Source organism: Gastrolobium bilobum, unplaced genomic scaffold, assembly GCF_033153095.1.
Source record: "Gastrolobium bilobum isolate Gb01-03AN ecotype WA unplaced genomic scaffold, APGP_CSIRO_Gbil_v1 utg21470, whole genome shotgun sequence".
Classification (NCBI taxonomy): domain Eukaryota; kingdom Viridiplantae; phylum Streptophyta; class Magnoliopsida; order Fabales; family Fabaceae; genus Gastrolobium; species Gastrolobium bilobum.
This window is the reverse complement of record NW_026896317.1, coordinates 62772-81309: the sequence shown is the minus strand read 5'-3', so window position 1 is coordinate 81309 and position 18538 is coordinate 62772. Positions and strand designations below refer to the sequence as shown.

General features: G+C 34.8%; 2 protein-coding genes across 2 annotated transcripts; both read right to left on the bottom strand.

The window, feature by feature from the left end:
- Positions 1–7326: 7326 nt before the first annotated feature.
- On the bottom strand, positions 7327–12431 carry LOC133298934 (putative tRNA pseudouridine synthase). Its single transcript, XM_061498323.1, has 7 exons — positions 12124–12431; positions 11995–12030; positions 11602–11714; positions 11353–11501; positions 10565–10709; positions 9350–9772; positions 7327–8108 (listed from the first exon to the last, which is right to left on the bottom strand). The coding sequence occupies exons 1-7, from the start codon at positions 12422–12424 to the stop codon at positions 7692–7694; spliced, it is 1584 nt and encodes a 527-aa protein (XP_061354307.1). The 5' UTR covers positions 12425–12431; the 3' UTR covers positions 7327–7691.
- Positions 12432–13645: 1214 nt separating this feature from the next.
- LOC133298920 (putative tRNA pseudouridine synthase) lies at positions 13646–18089 on the bottom strand. The gene is made up of 7 exons (XM_061498310.1): positions 17888–18089; positions 17741–17776; positions 17182–17294; positions 16910–17058; positions 16589–16733; positions 15346–15792; positions 13646–14820 (listed from the first exon to the last, which is right to left on the bottom strand). The coding sequence occupies exons 1-7, from the start codon at positions 18087–18089 to the stop codon at positions 14401–14403; spliced, it is 1512 nt and encodes a 503-aa protein (XP_061354294.1). The 3' UTR covers positions 13646–14400.
- Positions 18090–18538: the final 449 nt, after the last annotated feature.

The following is an 18538-nucleotide window of genomic DNA, read 5'->3' as shown; positions in this document are numbered from 1 at the left end:
TTGATTTTTCTATTGAAGATTCTTTCCGCTCATCATGGGCATGCATAAGTGTTGAAATTGTTGAAACATGAAATTTCATCCACAATGTGTTCAGAAACAGACAATTGCAAGGTAAGCCAAGACCTTTTGTTGGCACCACCAGACCTTGGTAAAACATTAAGGTTAAAAAATAAATAAGAAAAAAAATAAAATTAGACCATTAATGTATCATCAATTTTACATGTATAGTAAAAGTAAATCTATTTATTTTCTAAAAAAAATTTAATTAGGGATCAAATAAACATTGAACATAGGTGACTAAGTAATACTACTAATTCAACATACAAATAAGTAATCCAAAAATACATGAATAAGTAATTTTTTTTATGATTTTATTTATAATTCTAAATTTCTCATGATGCATTTTTAAACATGTGATAATGTATGTATACATATCAACAAACTCAAATATACTTCAGCAATTTTGGGTGTTTGATCATTTGTCATGAAAAAAAGGGATTTTTCATACAAATACGTAATTCAACAATACAAGAATTATAATGTCTTAATAATTCGTTTATTAAAAAATGTATTTTTTGATTTTTTTTATAATTCAAAATTTCTCATGATGCATTTTTTATCCGTGTGACACTATATGTACACAAATCAACAAATTCAAATATACTTCAACAATTTCGAGTGTTTTTGATTATAGGGTTTTTGACCCTTTTTATCTGATTAAAATTAATTGTCTCTAATTAAAATTAATATTATCAATATGCCTCCAGTTTTATACTAGTTAAAAATTTTGACCTTCATACCAATTTGTCCATATTTGACCGTTGACTAGATAATTTAATCCATTACATAGTTATGTAATCGATTATTTTTTGCAAAAATAAACTAATCAATTACTCTACAGTGCTTAATTGATTACACTATTCAGAACCTATCTTATACTCCCGTGAATAAGTGTGAAGAACTATTTTATTGAGATTAACTTAATATAATAAGATAATCGTTAAGGACAACTATTATGTAAGTTCATATAGTATCGCTTATAGTCTATTTAGTCCAATTTAATCTATATGTCAAGGTATTTTATTGTTTTTAAGGTTTATAAATGATTCAAATGGAGAAGCTTAATTGATATGCTCAAGGCTGATATGAAAAGCACACATATAGTCAAACGATGGTAGCTCAGTTGGCACATGGGAGCTGAATAGGTGGAGGTGAGAGTATGTGTTCGATCATCACCAATACCATCTTTGAAAGGGGTTTAAAACCTTAATTCTAGATCCACCTCGAACAAGATTGTCTCCCGTTGAAGATATCGATCTATGATTTATCAAAAAGGAAACACACACAGTGGGTGTAGCCACCTTGTCACTTGGTAGTGCCTTGGCACTACCTTTGTTTCAAAATTTTGTACCTATTATATATAAATATATATAATTATATTATTAATTATAATTTGGCCATGCCTAAATTTATAATTTGGCACTATCTAAATAAATATAACAAAATTGTAATATTCTTATCTTCAATTTTTAATTTTTATCTTTTCCCTCATCTTTTTAACCACTCATTTGTCATTTTACTTTTTTAAACATATTTTTATTTTTATACCCACATCTTCTTTTACACTTTTTTTTTTCTCTTTTCGAATCAACATCCCAAAATGTCCTTTCTCCATATTGCCCTAAGTCTTGTTCTTTTTCTCAAAACCAACACCAGCCGCCGCCCAGCAACAAATTCAATCAACCTCCTTGATGCATAGCAAAAAATTGTTAGTTCTGGAGTGCAAGTTTGTAACAAATGATTATTAGCCATATGGTTTAGCTGATTAAGGAAGAGCATAGCAATTTCACCGTGTCTCCACTTTCATCAAAGAAATTCGAATCCATTTGATGTATGACTGGTTATAGCAAAGAGCTATGACTGGTTATAGCAAAGAGCTATTTAGTATATTTTTATATTTGAAATGTTTATCGAAAAGATTAGTACATTTTTATATGTTTGTTTTTATAAATAATAATAAAAATTTCAATGTTATGGGACATTATTTAGTAAATAATTTAGATAAATATGTTATAATTCATCAACATCAACATCACCTTTATCCCAAATTAATTGGGGTCGGTGGTAGATGAACCCACACGAAAGATACAAAACGGTTGAAAAAAATAAAATAAAATAAAATAAATAAAATAAAATAAAATAATATATATATATATATATATACATAAATAAATAAAAGTAAAAAAGAAAGGGACAAGAAGAAGTGGGGAAGATGAAGAGGAAAAGAACTAAAAAAGGACCATCTGGAACATAGGAATAACAACGGGTCTAATCCCCCACCATACTTATAGCTTTTCTCCATTCCGTTCTAAGACATATCGTCCGCCAATCTATATCTCACTCCATTAAATCTTGTTTTACCACCTTCCCCCAAGTAAGTTTCGGCCTACCTCTGCCTCTTTTTGTGTTGAGCTCGTGGTAACAAACTTCTGTTCTTACAGGAGCATCCAGGGGCCTTCTCATCACGTGCCCAAACCACCTCAATCTATCTTCTCTAATCTTCTCGGCTACTGGTACTACTCCGACCTTTCGTCGAATATCTTCATTTCTTATCTTATCCATCCTTGTGTAACCAAACATCCACCTTACCATCCTCATCTCTGCTACTCCCATCTTATGCTCATGTTGCCTATGTGCTGGCCAACATTCCGCGGCTGTTGAATATCATAGATACAAGAGAAAATGATAGTAATCCTTGTTATATTAAACTACACAATATTGGTGCTATTATATAGCAAACCAATTGAAGAATACAAAGACACACACTCAATGTGGGACTTCTACATTATTAACACTAACACTCTTAACACTCCCCCTCAAGCTGTAGCATATAGATCATATGCTACAAGCTTGATACATAAATAATACTCCCATTAGGAACCAAAAACAACAATGCTACATCAACAAAATGAAATGACTAAGTACAACAAATCAACTGGAATGACCATCAGTCTGAAGAGCTGATAAAGAGACCGTGCTGGAATGGACATCAGAGCATGGATGGTGCCGGAATTATCATCGGCAAAGACAACTGAGCTGACCAGGACATCAGCATCAAGATCCCTCTCAGACATTTTATTTAACAGTTGGTGAGCAGCAGTGGTTTACCCTTGACTATGCTACAAGCTTATTACAAGAAAGACCAAGTAACATAACATCAAAATAAATCTCCTAAATGAGAAACCAAAAATCAACAATGTGCTAAAAATAGCGTCGAAATGAACATCAACATGGAAGATGCCGGAATGATCATCGGCAAAGACAATTGTGCTGGAATGACCATCAGCAACATGAACAGTGCTCCCCCTCAAGAGGAACTTCTAAACAGTTCCGCGCCATATAGCATTGTCGGTCTTACTGTCGTTTTATAGAATTTTCCTTTCAACTTAAGAGGGATTTTGTGGTCACACAAAAACTCAGATGCACTGCGCCATTTCATCCACCTTGTTCTGATTCTGTGATTTACATTCTCATCAATCTCTCCACCTTTTTGTAAAATGGAGCCCAAGTATTTAAAAGCATCTTTTTTGGGTACCTCTTGACCACTTAAATGCACGGGCTCTTGGTCCCCATCTCGTACCAAAGAAAACTCACACTTCAGATACTTAGTCTTGCTTCGACTTAATGTGAATCCTTTGGATTCCAATGTGCTTCTCCACAATTCAAGTTTTCTATTAACACCCTACTTGCTCTCATCAATAAGCACAATATCGTCTGCAAAAAGCATACACCATGGCACTTCCTCTTGAATATCTTTTGTTAGTTCATCCATAACTAAGGCAAAGAGATAAGGACTTAGAGTCGACCCTTGGTGTACACCTACCGTGATAGGAAAATAACTTGATGTTCTGTTACAAGCTTTTACACATGTAGTAGCCCCATCATACATATCCTTGATTGCCTTTACATACTTTGATGGAACCTTTTTCTTCTCCAGAACCCACCATAAAACTTTCCTTGGAACCCTATTGTATGCTTTCTCAAGGTCTATGAACACCATATGCAAGTCCTTCTTCTTTTCTCGATATATTTCCATTAGTTGTCGCATCAAGAAAATGGCTTCCATGGTACATCTTCCTGGCATAAATCCAAATTAATTTACAGAAACCTTGGTATCTTTCCTCAAGCGATGTTCAATAACCCTCTCCCACAACTTCATAGTATGACTCATTAACTTATTGCCTCTATAGTTTGAACAATTCTATATATCTCCCTTGTTTTTGTAGATAGGCACAATCATACTTTTCCTCCATGCATCAGGCATCTTATTTGTCTGGAGAATCTTATTGAAAAGATTGGTCAACCATTTTATTGCCACATCCCCCAGGCCTCTCCACACTTCAATGGGGACACCATCAGGCCCCAAGGCTTTATTAGTCTTCATCCTCTTTAAAGCCTCCTTAACTTCATGTGTATTAAATCTGTGAACAAATCTTCTATTCATATCATCATACGCGTCCTCCAAGTCCACCTCGATTGTATCTTCATCCCCATTAAACAGCTTGTTGAAGTAGTTCAACCATCTTTCATTTACATCTTCATCTATCACCAGAAGTTTTTGATTTTCATCCTTGATGCATCTAACTTGGGTGAGGTCTTTACTTTTCTTATCCCTTATCTTTGCAAGTTTATAAATACCTCTTTCACCATCCTTGCTCCCAAGATTTTTATACAACTCGTCGAAAACCTTGCCTCTAGCTTCTCGCACAGCTTTCTTTGCGATTTTTCTCGCTAATCTAAACTTTTGCAAGTTCTCTTCACTGGGACTTTTATGCAAAAATCTAAAGCACTCCTTCTTATGTTTAATTGCCTCTTACACCTCTCCATTCCACCACCATGTTTCCTTTGTATGAAATCCATTTTCTTTGCTTTCTCCCAACACCCTCCTTCCCAAATTTTGAATACACTTAGCCATCTCATTCCATATTGCATTTACTCCTCCATCAAACTCCCAAGGTCCTTCGTGCAACATTCTTTCATTGAACTCTCTCTTTTTTCCCTCCTTAAGCTTCCACCACCTTATCCTTGGGTTATGAGCCATCTTCTTCATTGTAAGTACTTTGTTGAGCCGAACATCCAAGACTACCAGCTTATGTTGCGTAGCGACACACTCTCCAGGGTAGACCTGACAGTCGACACAAGAAGTTCTATCTTCTCTTCTAGCCAGAAAGAAATCAATCCGACTACGATTTTGGCTACTATGATAAGTGATTAGGTGTGACTCCCTTTTTCGAAAAAAGGTGTTCACTAACATCAAATCGTAGGCTAGTGCAACATTCAAGATATCTTCTCCAGTCTCGTTTCTCGTCCCATAGCCAAAACCTCCATGGATTCTATCAAAACCTCCATTACTTTTACCAACATGACCATTTAGATCTCCTCCTAAGAAAATCTTCTCCTCTCGAGGTATTCCCCTCAAAACCTCCTCCAAGTCTTCTCAAAATTGGCTTTTATCAGTTGGTTGCAATCCAACTTGGGGTACATACACACTAAGGATATTCAGGATTAAATCACCCACAACAAGCTTAACCAGAATAATCCTGTCGCCTTTCCTTTTGACGTCCACAACTTTATCTCTGAAACTTTTATCGATCATAATTCCAACACCATTTCGACTCTTGTTAGTACCTGTGTACCATAACTTGAAGCCAGTTCCATCCACTTCCTTGGCCTTTTCTCTAGCCCACTATGTTATAATTCATAATAAAAAAATTTCCTGATAAACTTGTATAATTACGATAAATATTTTGATAATTTAATATGTCAAATTTTTTAGCACTACCTAAGTTTATTTCTTGACTCCGCCACTGAACACACACATGCCTATGCAAATTCCTTGAAGAATTCCATATCAAGGATTTCCATTAATATTGACTGATGAGAAGTTTGTCAAGGTATTGTCCTAGGTCTACAATTTCCACCGCACAAGTTCATTAATCTGAAAACAACCAGTCACCCATGAGGAAGCTAGTGTTGGTAGCTTTGATGTTTCTGAGCTTCACCCCATCATGGTACCTTAAGAGTTAAAGACTTAATTATTCCCTAGATATATGTTCTGAACATATTGAGTGGTTGAATAAGGTTAACCACTTCTTCAAATACTAAAATTGAATACCTTTGTATTACAAAAAAAAAAAAAAAAAATTGAATACCTTTGGTATCTTTCTTAATGGATATGGAGAGGGAAAGGCTAACTAAATGGTATATACGTATTTGACAATCTGACGATCCTTGGTCATAGCCCCGCCACTCTCGGTAAAAGCAGAAAAGGGAGAAAACAATGTTCTAAATTATGAAAAACAATAGCCTCCATAAATTTTCTTATCATCACAAACAACAGACAGATGTGAAGCTTTTTTGGTTTCTTCAATGCTTGTTCTGTCTGGCGCTCCTTCTTATCAATCTCTCCGTTGCTCCCAGAGTCCCAGGTAACTGTTTCTTCTTTATCCTTTTGTTTTCCATTTACATGCGTATATCCCTTGGAGCAGAGTTAGATAACTGTTATAATCCATTACCAAGTTGTATTTCCCACTTGTTGAATTTTAAATGGGATTGCTTATTTTGTGACAGAGCGCCAGCTCCTCCTTCGCCAGTTATGTCTCCGCCACCACCTCCGCCAAGCATGGCCCCTGGTTCACGTCCATAAAGAATGCCTCAGCCTCATATAAACCATAAACTTTTTCTGTTTGGGATCACCTGCCAAAAATAAGCATAGTCCTACTCCAATGTTTTTGGCTATATATGTACTATGTCTTGATTATTAATGCTAACGATGATGTTTTCTTGCATACTAAAAACTAATGGAAAATGATAAAAAAAAATAATCAGAATAAACTTTCCAATTTTATTATTAACTTGTATATATTATCACATGTGCATGTTAATTTAATGACTCCCAATGATTCACAACTAAAGACTTAGACCATAGCAGTTATCCAGATCCCGGGACCCATGACCTGCTAAATGGGCAAATCTATTCCTATGTGGCTATGACCATAGCAACAAAAAACACACATTTTTTGTATTATCTTAGTCCAGCAATCATCCATTAAGAAAAACATCCAAAATAGGGTACTGATGACAAGAAAGAAAGATAGATAGATAGTGCCTGTTTCTTTGCATTGGATGGCTTAATTAATCAGGAGGAAAAAAGAACATTAAAAAAAATTAGAAGAAAGATCAAGCAAACAAAGATTCATCCAATAGAATACGGAAAGAAGAATTCTATCCAATATTCCTACTCCATCAGGAAAAAGAAAAGGTGAATTCAGGTTTTCAATTTTTCAGAGCCACAACACTGTATAAAATATAATGTATATTACTCGATTCAAAACAATAATCTGCAATCTGGTAGACTGCACAACGGCATCAAGCAGATTAGACGTAGCAATTAAAAGAAAAACTTCGCTACTAAGATAGCTTTACGCATAGCCACGTCCAATTGACCAGACTAGATCCTGCATGATTTTCATCCCCTACATCTTGGCATATGATAGGAACGCCCTTCAATGCCATGTTCGAGCAAGCAGAACAAGAAAATAGGTTAAGTTTGCCCACAAGCAGAATAGATAACCAATGCCGGAGAACTGTGTCAACAACCGAACAAAGTATACCACAACTGAATAGATGTACTATGCATCTGATGCTGGCTTTATCCTGAAATTTTCTTTCCATGTCTTCCAAGCCTTTCTGACTTCATCCAATTGAGCATCTGGAATGCTTGAATACTTATCCAAATTCTCAACCCATTCTGCCCAAGGTGACTTTGACGAGTCTAGGAACTTTGACACTTGAGGCAACATAACAGATGTGTAGAACTCATCAACTTCTTTGAGAATTTGTTCTGATTCAACCATAGACACCATTTCAGGCCTTGTAAAGTTCCCATCACTTGATCTAATTTTGAAAGCGTTGCCCCTTAAAATCAAAACTTCTGGTGGGGCAAGGGGGAGGACAATTCGTGAAAACTTGATGAGTGACAACGAAAGGATGTCTCTTGGGATTAACTTGCGCTTTACAGCCACAGCAGTCCCAACCATTTTGCGTATCTGATGAGTCATTCAGTCAGTGTGTATAGGGTTAATGTCAAATAATGAGTGCATGCTAGTGATTCAACTAGCAGAGCCAAGAAATGGATAAAGGCATGTTATCTCATTTGTATGGAAAAGCAACCAAAGTACAATCCTTTACTGAGTTTACATAATGAGCAAAAGAATGGTTTAGGCTCCCAATGCAGAACAGGTCACCTAGAATGCAAATCATGTCAAGAGAAGCAAATATGAATGCAACAAAGCCACTGCAGTGCCCTGTATAAAACAAGATTCCCAGAACCAAGAGACAAACCATATTTGCATTAAGTTTTCCAATTTCCATATAGGCATGGAAAACTAGGGTTATGAAGCGCGAATGAATAAAAACCACAAGCACGCACAGCCTGCACCACATCCCAGAAGGGTGGATGGTTGCAAGAACATACTGTTCCCCAACTCCCCCCAACTGATACAAAATGAGACAGGAAAGTACCAGCTACCCATCAACCAATCCCTTACCAAAAGAATTGCAAAACAAAAGTTCATAATTGATAGTTCTTAGAGACTTCGAGATGCAAAGGGGGGCGTGTTTAAAGTTCCTTCAATTAACTTTCTTTAGTTTAGACTTTTAGCTATCTAACAACTTGGAGTCTTTACTCTAACCCACAAATATGTATATATATATATATATAGAGAGAGAGAGAGAGAGGATACATGGATAAACAGTATGATTTATCCCATCAACACCAATAAAATGGTTGTTACAGATTTTAATTAGTTTAGCAACAACCTCCTACCTAAACTATATTGTTAACATTTACTTTTGACATTATAGAAAGTATGAAAAGCAGACCAATTAGTTGATATCTTTCAAATCAAAGAATCGTGTGTGTCCATGAATATAAGTCAAATGAAACTGAAAGTATAGGATCCCTATAATACAAATTTGCCACAAACATTACCTTTTAAAAATAAAATGTACAGAATCATAAAACAATTTGAAAAAATTATAATAAAGGGAGAAATTAAAAGTTGGGCCTAATTTTGATCCGCCGTTGATTCACAGCTCTTTTATACTATCATCCAATCATCTGTCACATCATTAAAAGAGTTTGACCTCCCAGGTTGTTGTTATCATAGCCAAATTATTTAATGATGGAGTCATGTGACAAAACATAATTAGATGATAATGTAAAAATGTTTTATATTAACAGTAGATCAAAATTAAACTCTTAGCAATTAAATTCACCAAGACTTACTTGATGTAACATGAAGGACTCCCCCCATATATTGAGCTCAACATAATCATATCCAATTGATGTTTCCAACTTCCCACAAGAACAATGGAAAATCTTTCTGAAATGGGAAGCATTTAATCTGTCTGTCTCATCCGGTTCATATAACCATCTTGCACGAATCACTAAACTAGAGTTTTGACCGTTCAAACCATTGGATTCACACTGCTCTGAAGAATTGTGGCTCTGTTCCTTATCACTTAAAGTGGTTGGTCTACCACTCACAAAATCATCAACCTCACTTTCCTCACTCTCTGATTTACAAGCTGATCCCAAACTAGATGATCCTGTTCTGTCAGACATGCCACCATTTCCAGGTGATTGCCTTGCAAGGAATTTTTTCCTGTACTTAGACCGAACAGTATAATTATGGAAAGGATGCTCTCCCTACAACAATAATATCAACAGATACAAAAGTAAATAAATACCTAATTTTAAATATCTTATGCATGGATGATCCTCTTAACTTGTTAACAATACATAAAAAGTTTCCTGTCACAATTAAGCTTGTCTCACACGAACATAAAAAATACGTAAAACAGAGTAAGAACCTCTGCTTGACATAAATCTTAAATAAAGGGATCAACGTCCAGTTTGATGATGGTGATAACTACAATACCTCTTCAATACTTAATATTTTGTTCCAGCTCATGGGTTCAATGAGACAACAGAGCAAAATGTAACTGACAGAAATGTAAAGAAAAAGCCACTAGAAGAAGGTTAGAGGAGAAGGATTTGGGTAAGAGTGCAGGAGGTCAAGGTTTGATTCTTTGAGCCATCATCTACCCAAAAACGAAAAAAGATAAATACAAAATAATTAATAAAAATTTCACCATTATTATGCACATTATATACATCTTGCACAAGAAAATAAGGCTAACATGTTCATTATTTGGAAAGAAGAAATAAACTTGATCAGCACATAAATTTAAAGAGCCACAAAGCAAAATCTTTCAACTAGGAGCATGCTTACAAGATTCTAAGCTTACACAAGCTGACATGTAAACTAAAGAATTCAAATTCAGAAAAAACGACACGTTATTCAATATAAGCAATGAGGAGAGCTCTCTATCTTAACTAAGGTTTATCGTAACTAAATATAAATTTTAATTATATAAGACAAATGGATACCTACACAACAACAATAAAAAAAAAAAAATCAAACGAAAAAGAGTATACCTCAAAAACACCGAGTATACTATTGAACTCTGAAATATGAAAGTCAATTTCATCCTCACTAAAATGACTCTTGATTCCTATTATATCAGCAGGGAGGAGATAAGAATATTTCCGCATATTGCACTCCCTTCTAGAATCAAATCTCCTAAAACAAGCCAAAACTATAAAGTTAGAAACAATCATGAGAGAACATTAATTAAAAATCAAGGAACACTTTTAAATTGTGAGCCACATGAAAAACAATGAGTCATAACCAATAGTCCAAATGAATCAAAAAAAATTATTATTTTTTTTTTTTTTTTGTATATGCGGGCACGCACCCGCATAATCCCATGGATCAGCTCTACCCCCACCTAGTGGGATAAAGGTTTTGGTTGTTGTTGTAATCCCAATAAGTAATAACATTTTTAATCTGAACACTTGCATACAAACACAACCATAGAGGCCTCCATATAAGAGTTGCATGACATGTGAAGCAAATCGGGGATTTTAATTTTCTAACTGATTAGTAGAAGTCATAGTTTTGTGGCAGATACTAACTACACATTAGGCACAGAAATAAGAACGAGATCATATATCCTTACATGATCTTAGTTGAGTACTCAATTCTAAACTACTTTTGCTACATTATCAATTTCCTAGTTACAAACACTACTATGGCACTCCTTATCAAATATCTAATAAGTATAGACAAAATAATGCCGGAAAAAAATCTGTTTGATTTATAGGAGCACATGAATGTATAGCCACTCAATAATCAAGAGTTAGGAAGAGACCAATAGTCTTACTTCGTTGAAGGCAATATGCTAAAAACTCTGATAGTATTAGGAAGATGAGAGTTAATGTGGTTTGCAAGCAAGATGCCATTATCGTCTCCTCTCCATGCATTCTCAGGGATTTCCATCTTAAAGGATATGGTTGTTGCCAGAGAGTGGACCTAGCATGTGCAACATCATAAAAGTGAAGAGAAATCAAGATATATAAAAACAAATAACAAAAACCAATTTATATAATAAAGGGAATAACAAGAAGTATACTCCTTTATCAGTTCTGCTACTTCGGCCCCATTTAACTTTGTTAAGATTCCCAAAATTACTATCACGGATGCCACCGGCCTTGAAGATAGCAGTTTCCAGTTCTTTCTCAATAGCTACATCATGTCAAAACTCTAAGTGTAGGCCAATAGTCAGAGTTTACATTAAACTTTGTTCATTTGGAAAGAGAACAGAACCAAATTCAAATAACAAACACACATTAAAATTTCAGTACAGGTACTTACTAGATCATAAAACCAGATAAACCCTAACATTAGTCTATGCATCAAAGAAACATATCCACTTTCATCATTTTAAACTCATGTATGAACTTCAAACTCTTAACTGGTGATTTTCTACCGTATTCAACAAGATAACAAAGAAAAAGGGTCTTACTGGATAATCTATGTTCATCTTGTTGCTTTTGCAGACCTGCAAATAACATCAACAAATCAAATTACCACAAGATTTTAAAAAAATAAATCAAATTCAAAAGAAGAGGGAAGAAAAAGGAGAGGGGGTTACCTCTATAATCGGTTCCAACGTATCCGACTCTCATTAGTACCTTTTTCTTGAGAAAAGGGTCCCAAGAAGGCGAATGGGTTGGAAGGGACTGGGTGGAACAACAGAAGCACCTGAACAGTGTTGGAGGCAGAAGCAGAACCGGTGTGTTCCGGTTTCGGGTCGGGTTTGGGTTTATCGATGGTGACAGTGGGAATGGCAGAGAAGAATTGAACGCCATTGCTAGAAAACTGGGTATTCTGTTTTCTCTTGCAGAAATTGGAACCGCAGGAAAATGAGGCAACCAGAGAACACAGCTACTCATCACTTCAACTCTTCCAACTCTATCTGTTATGCATTAGCAACAACGTTCTTATATCACTCTCTTTTCAATATTAATTTATGTTTAAATATTATGCTAATGTTACAAATTAATTTGACTTCTTATTTATTGATAGGCTACTATGACATTTTAGAGTATAAAAAAAATGCTTTAATATTTCTACCGTAGATAAGCTATTTATGTTCCTTTTGGATAAACATAGATAAGTTATTTATGTTTATTCGCTTAAAAAATTATAATGAGAGCTCAATACTCATTATGAAAATGATGTCATTTTAAGTTAAAAAATTAGAATGAGAGCTCAATCAACGTGAGTAACTTATCTACGTTGACTACGAGGTTTCATAAAATGAATTTAAATATTAACTAATAAAATCACGTGAAAAGAAATATAGGCAAAGACTCTTATACAAGGTTTCATAAATTTTGATATAATTCACCTATTTCTTTTTGTATGTAGACAATTCTTAATATGTGAACATGGGAGAATTTATTTCCGGTGTCAAAGAATGTATGCTTACTATTTTTTCATGCCAGATAAAATAGTTTGATAAAGATTTGATTTCTAAAATTAGTTTTAGTTACTTTTTTATTTATTTTTTTGGTAAAAAAATAGTTGGAATTGCATAAAACAAGGAGCAAGTTCGTTATAAGTAATGAAAGATTCATGCATTAAGTTTTGACTTGTTCAAGAAACGGGTCTTCTTGTGTCTTAAACGGCTCCCAATGATCTGAAAGAAGTGTCAAAAGCATCGTGCACATGACTAGTTCAAATTGGTGAATTCGACTTGGAGTGTCATATGTTACAAATAATTGAGTATTAATTGGATATGATGAAGTGCTTTTAGAAGGTAAAGCTTTAAATTCTGTTCCACATGGCATTTGTGAGTTGACATGACTTTCGAGAGTTACCACTTCAACAAACAAATTCAACAAGTTCGTCATTAGCAAAGGGCCATTGGAGGGGTCCTGTACTTAACAGCACAGGCAATTAGGCCGCATGGGTTGGATTGCTAAAGTTAAAGGGTTCAGAGCAGCATTACAATCCCGGGATAATGCTTCTTACATGTTTTTGTAATCATATGAGAATAAGGTGGTAGAATCAAATTATAAGTCTGCACAAATTTTAATAGGTCTAAACTATAATCAGATAATAGAAACTCTGCATGCGTGATGTGATTAGCATTATTCACTATTGGTGATTATAGAAAAGAACTTACATACTGCCAGGAATTATGGAAAATCAAGTTAAATTGAAAAAAAAAATAAAGACTAAAAAAAAGTGTTCAAATAATGAATCATACAGTCTATGGTATATTTTAGTCAGAAGATAATTTGTCAGTGTGACATGAAAGTATACTTCCGTTTCAGAGGGTAAATGATTGCCTGTACCAAGTCAGAAGCCTCCCATCTCTTAACCCAACATGGAAAGATTATTTGTAGCTGTTTGAGGAGCCTGAAGACAATGTTTTCATTTCCTAGTGAAATTTTGTCAGCCTCTGAAGTTGTAATATCCTGCTCGGATGTTCCATTTGATGAATTCTTGAGGAATCATTTCCACGGGCCATTCAATCCAATTAAAACACATCTTTCCTCCCAAATTCTTCCATAACACCAAATAATGAGCCAGCATAATTGTCCATGGATTGATCCAAGGCCAGGTAAGCTGAATATTCAACTCTAGTACAGAAAATAAATGGACACTTTCCTGTTTTTCCTGCAAACCAACCCCACAATGTATACATGTGGTGCAGGACAATCAGAACAAATGTGAAAATGAATTCCTTCTCCATACAATAGCAAGAAACAGATAACCAACCAAGTGTTTTGGCAAGTGCAGAAAAAGAAAAATGCAGGTGCTGGCCAATGGAAGCTTTAATTAAAGCGTGTTAAGGGACCAAATTCAGAAGAAACTGATGAAAGGATAAGAAGAGTAATCATCACCTTTTTCCCTTCACTTACGATGGATGAGCACTAGTTGTACTTTCGAAATTTTCTTTCAACAAATTCCAAGCCTTCCTAACCTCATCCAACTGATCATTCGGTATGCTTGTGTGAGCATCCAATTTCTCAATCCAATCTTCCCAAGGAGATCTTGATGGATCCAAAAAATTTGAAACTTGAGGTAACATAGTTGATGTGTAAAAATCATTAACTGCTTTAATAATTTCTTCTGATTCAACAATTGTCATCATTTCAGGCCTTGTTACATTTCCTGGCCGTGTTCTTATTGAGAAGCTGTTTCCCCTTAATATTAGAACTTCTGACGGTGCAAGGGGTAAAATAATTCTCGAAAACTTTGCCAGTGACAGCATTATAATATCTTTTGGTAGTAACTTGCGTTTTACTGCCACAGCTGTCCCAACCATTTTTCTTATCTGGTGAGAGCGTATAATGTCATATCATGATGCTTGTGAAAAAATGCAGCAGAACACAACACATTTAACCAATTTAATTCATCTCCATAAGAAGCAAACAAAATGACAGTGGAGGACCTAATTTAAGAGTTGACAGATGAGGACGTCTAAAACAAGAAAATAGAGGTTTGTATTGTCAAACATTATCATTCATTGTTGAAGAATTGGATATTGCAACAAATGAAAAGGGAGAAAAGTTTAGTCATAGCATTCATTGCTTTACCAGTTGTCACTATGAACATTCAAATTAAGTACTTAGATTGAAATTTTCAAATAGGAAATAAATTCAACTTGATTAATTAGTATTGTGGTAAATAACTGTTTGGATCAAAGGAGCAAAGTTTGGCAGACTTATCATATGCATAAAAAGTTTACCACAAAATATGCATACCGGTATCTATTTATACAAACATAATCATGGATATAAGTTCTCTGAGGATAAAAAGTTTAAAGAAGAATAAGATGGAAAAATAAATAAATAAATACCTGATGTAACATGAAGGACTCTCCCTGTATGGAGAGCTCTATGTAATTATATCCAAGAGATTTTTCCAGCTTTCCACAAGAACACTGAAAAACTTTTCTAAAATGGGAAGCATTTAATCTATCTGCTTCATCAGGTTCATATAACCATTTTGCACGAACAACCAATCTAGAGTCTTGATCATGCAAACCATTTCCATTCTTATTGCTAGAGCCGATGACAGGTTCACCAAAATCACAAGTTTCTGAAGACTTTTGGCTTTGGCGCACTATATTTTCTGTTGCCTCATCAATTTTAAAATTTTCTTCCCCATCATTGTCCTCACATTCCGACTCGTAGTCTGATATACTCTCTATTGCTGATGTATCACTCCTTGATGGTGACTGCCAACGAGGAGACTGTTTCCTGTACTTGGACCTAGCAGTATAATTATGGAAAAAATGTCCCCCCTGTGAAAGGCAATTATAGATAGTAACTGAGATCTATCATAACAAATGCTAATATGCTAAACTGATAGAAACTGGTTAAGAACAGCAAGAATTACTGAGAAAGAATATATCTTTATAGAAGGGACCTCCTCTGGACAGCAAGAATGAGTCTTGCTTGCAGAACAGATATCAAATTACAATGGATATCTCTCAAGAAAAAATTCTCTGGCCCTCTCCTCTATACTGACTGTCTCAGTCTATCATTCCCCTCCTTTATATAGTGTCCTGCCTAAATCACTGACAGTCTAACTAATTTTCACAGTTCAGTTACAAGTCAGTTGGAATAATTCCAACTACTAACAGCCCACATGGCTGATGGCCCACATGCTGCTTATTTCTTCTAAAAAATATTTTCCTATTTAGGGGTTGCTAACACTAAGCAGGTCCATAAACAGCAGAGAAACAACACAAAAGATCAGAAAACCTCCTAATGTTGTCTTAATCTAAAATTTCTAGCATGCTTCCTGGAAATATATAGCCAGGCACAACTAAAAAATCTTGTACTAAAACTGACAACGGCTAGAGGAAGAGCCAGTCAATATCTTGTTTATGTGTAATACTTTTATATTGAACAGAAAATTTTGGGTGCAAAGACAACAGTGTGATACATAAAATATATGAATATACCATCAGAAATTAACTAATATTAGAAAAAAAAAGTTCATATTTAATACAAATTTCAGTAATTATGAACAAAATAAATGGAGAGTTCACTGTGAAATAGATAAGGGAAAAAATAGAGACTAGAACACCACACCTCAAAAGCATTAAGAATATCATTGAACTCTGATATGTGGTAGTCAGTTTCATCATTGCTAGACTGGCTCTGAATACCAATAATTTCAGCTGGGAGGAGGTAGGAATACTTCCGCAATATGCATTCCTTTCTGGGATCAAAGCTCCTGGATCCAAGAGACAAAATCAAACAATTTGAGAGGAGGACAAAAGAGCATCAGAAACACAGAAATCTATAAAAAAAAGAACATGCAAAACAAAAGTAAATATATAAATAAATATACAGTTCAGAGATTACTGTATATTATGAATACTTAACAATGAACTTGGTTTGAAGCCTTACCTTTGTGAAGGCAAAATACTAATAACTTTGATATCACGAGGAAGATAAGAGTTAACATAACTTGCAAGGGCAAACCCATAAGGGTCTCCGTTCCAAGAGTTCTCTGGGATTTCCATTTTAAAGGATATCATTGTTGCAAGAGAGTGAACCTAATATATAATACAACATTAAATAGGATGGAATAAGCAATCATACCCTGGCTGCATATGTACCAATATCAGAATAGAAAGCAATTTAAAATTTAAAATTAAAAGGAAGGGATCATGAATTACTCCTTTGTCAGTTCGGCTACTTCTGGCCCATCCAATCTTCTGCAAATCCCCAAAATTACTGTCACGGATGCCACCAGCCTTGAATATGGCATTTTCCAGTTCTTTCTCAATAGCTACATTTTTGAAATCATAGCATTTTAGCAACAGTATATCCAAACTAGCTAGGCAGATTGAATCACACACACGTGTATTCTACATTATATATCAGCAGAATATATATTACTTGTAATCACAAATTCACAATGTGTGGACAATAGAGTAACCAGTTCTGTTAACTTATGTGATGGCTTTCCACTTTCCAGTTTACCTTACCACTCACAAATACAAACTTTTCACTAAATTTTCCAAGAAACTCCAAAATCCTAAATATTTTCTTTTTTTAACTCTTTCAATAATTTTGATGGCCCTCACTGCTAGAGCATTTCTACAAACATCTTAGGCTCCAAAAACATACATAGTGAACTGTTTTTCTTCCCCCACCCCCACCCCTTATATATAGGGCACCTACCACTACCAACTAGGCCAAAGTAATTAGAGCAAAGAAGAAAAAGAAGCATACTGGAGAGTGCATGTTCATCTCGTTGCATTTGTAGACCTGAATGAAAAGTTGACACACAAGACATGAAAAACAAGGGATTGTGGGTTTAAACAAAAACAACAATAACATTTGATGGTAACGTTTAGAACGGCACGCGTGAAATGGGACCTCGGTAATTGGTGCCGACATATGCGACCCGCATAACAACCTTTTTCTTACGAACAGGTTGCCATGATTGGGGAGGAGAGGAACAAAAGCAACAATGGAACCTTCTCCTTCTCCTTCTCCTCCTGTCAATAGCAGGTGTAAGTGTAAATGGAGCATTTTTTAGCAGAGGAAACAGTGTCACTCGCAGAGATAAAGTAGCCATTTTCACAGTTCAGAGCTGATTATGTAAAATGGAACATAATATAACTGAAAAAAAAAAAAAAAAAACCAATGATTTCTCTTAGAATTATTTATTTTTTATGGATTTTTTTTATCATTTCCTATTATGTTTTCTATGCACTCCGTGAATTAAATTAGACTTTTCATTTTACAATATAAAAAGATGGGATTAATTATTTTCTACCCACATAAATAAAAATATGTGGGTTCAACTTCATATGGGATTATATAAAGAAAAGAAAAAAAAAATATAAATCTTATATATTTTCAAAAAATAAAATTAAAATATTAAACGCCTCTTTTTGCACTAATTGACATTACCATGATCATACGCACCGTTGAGAAATGTCGCAAATTACATGCCTACCCTCTAGGTTTTAGACCAAAATCGAAAAATACCTCACATTCTCTAAAGTAGCTGTGGCAATCACA

What these genes read in the sequence shown, in the direction of transcription:
- LOC133298934 (XM_061498323.1), bottom strand. Translation starts at nt 12,424, where the DNA reads ATGAGTAGCTGTGTTCTCTGGTTGCCTCATTTTCCTGCGGTTCCAATT. An exon ending in AGATGAACATAGATTATCCA is followed by an intron (nt 11,715 to 11,994) that starts GTAAGACCCTTT and finishes GACATGATGTAG; the next exon opens with CTATTGAGAAAGAACTGGAA. An exon ending in GTATACTCGGTGTTTTTGAG is followed by an intron (nt 9,773 to 10,564) that starts GTATACTCTTTT and finishes TTATTGTTGTAG; the next exon opens with GGAGAGCATCCTTTCCATAA.
- LOC133298920 (XM_061498310.1), bottom strand. Translation starts at nt 18,089, where the DNA reads ATGGCTACTTTATCTCTGCGAGTGACACTGTTTCCTCTGCTAAAAAAT. An exon ending in TGTCGGCACCAATTACCGAG is followed by an intron (nt 17,777 to 17,887) that starts GTCCCATTTCAC and finishes CTTTTCATTCAG; the next exon opens with GTCTACAAATGCAACGAGAT. An exon ending in AGTCCTTCATGTTACATCAG is followed by an intron (nt 14,821 to 15,345) that starts GTATTTATTTAT and finishes CGCTCTCACCAG; the next exon opens with ATAAGAAAAATGGTTGGGAC.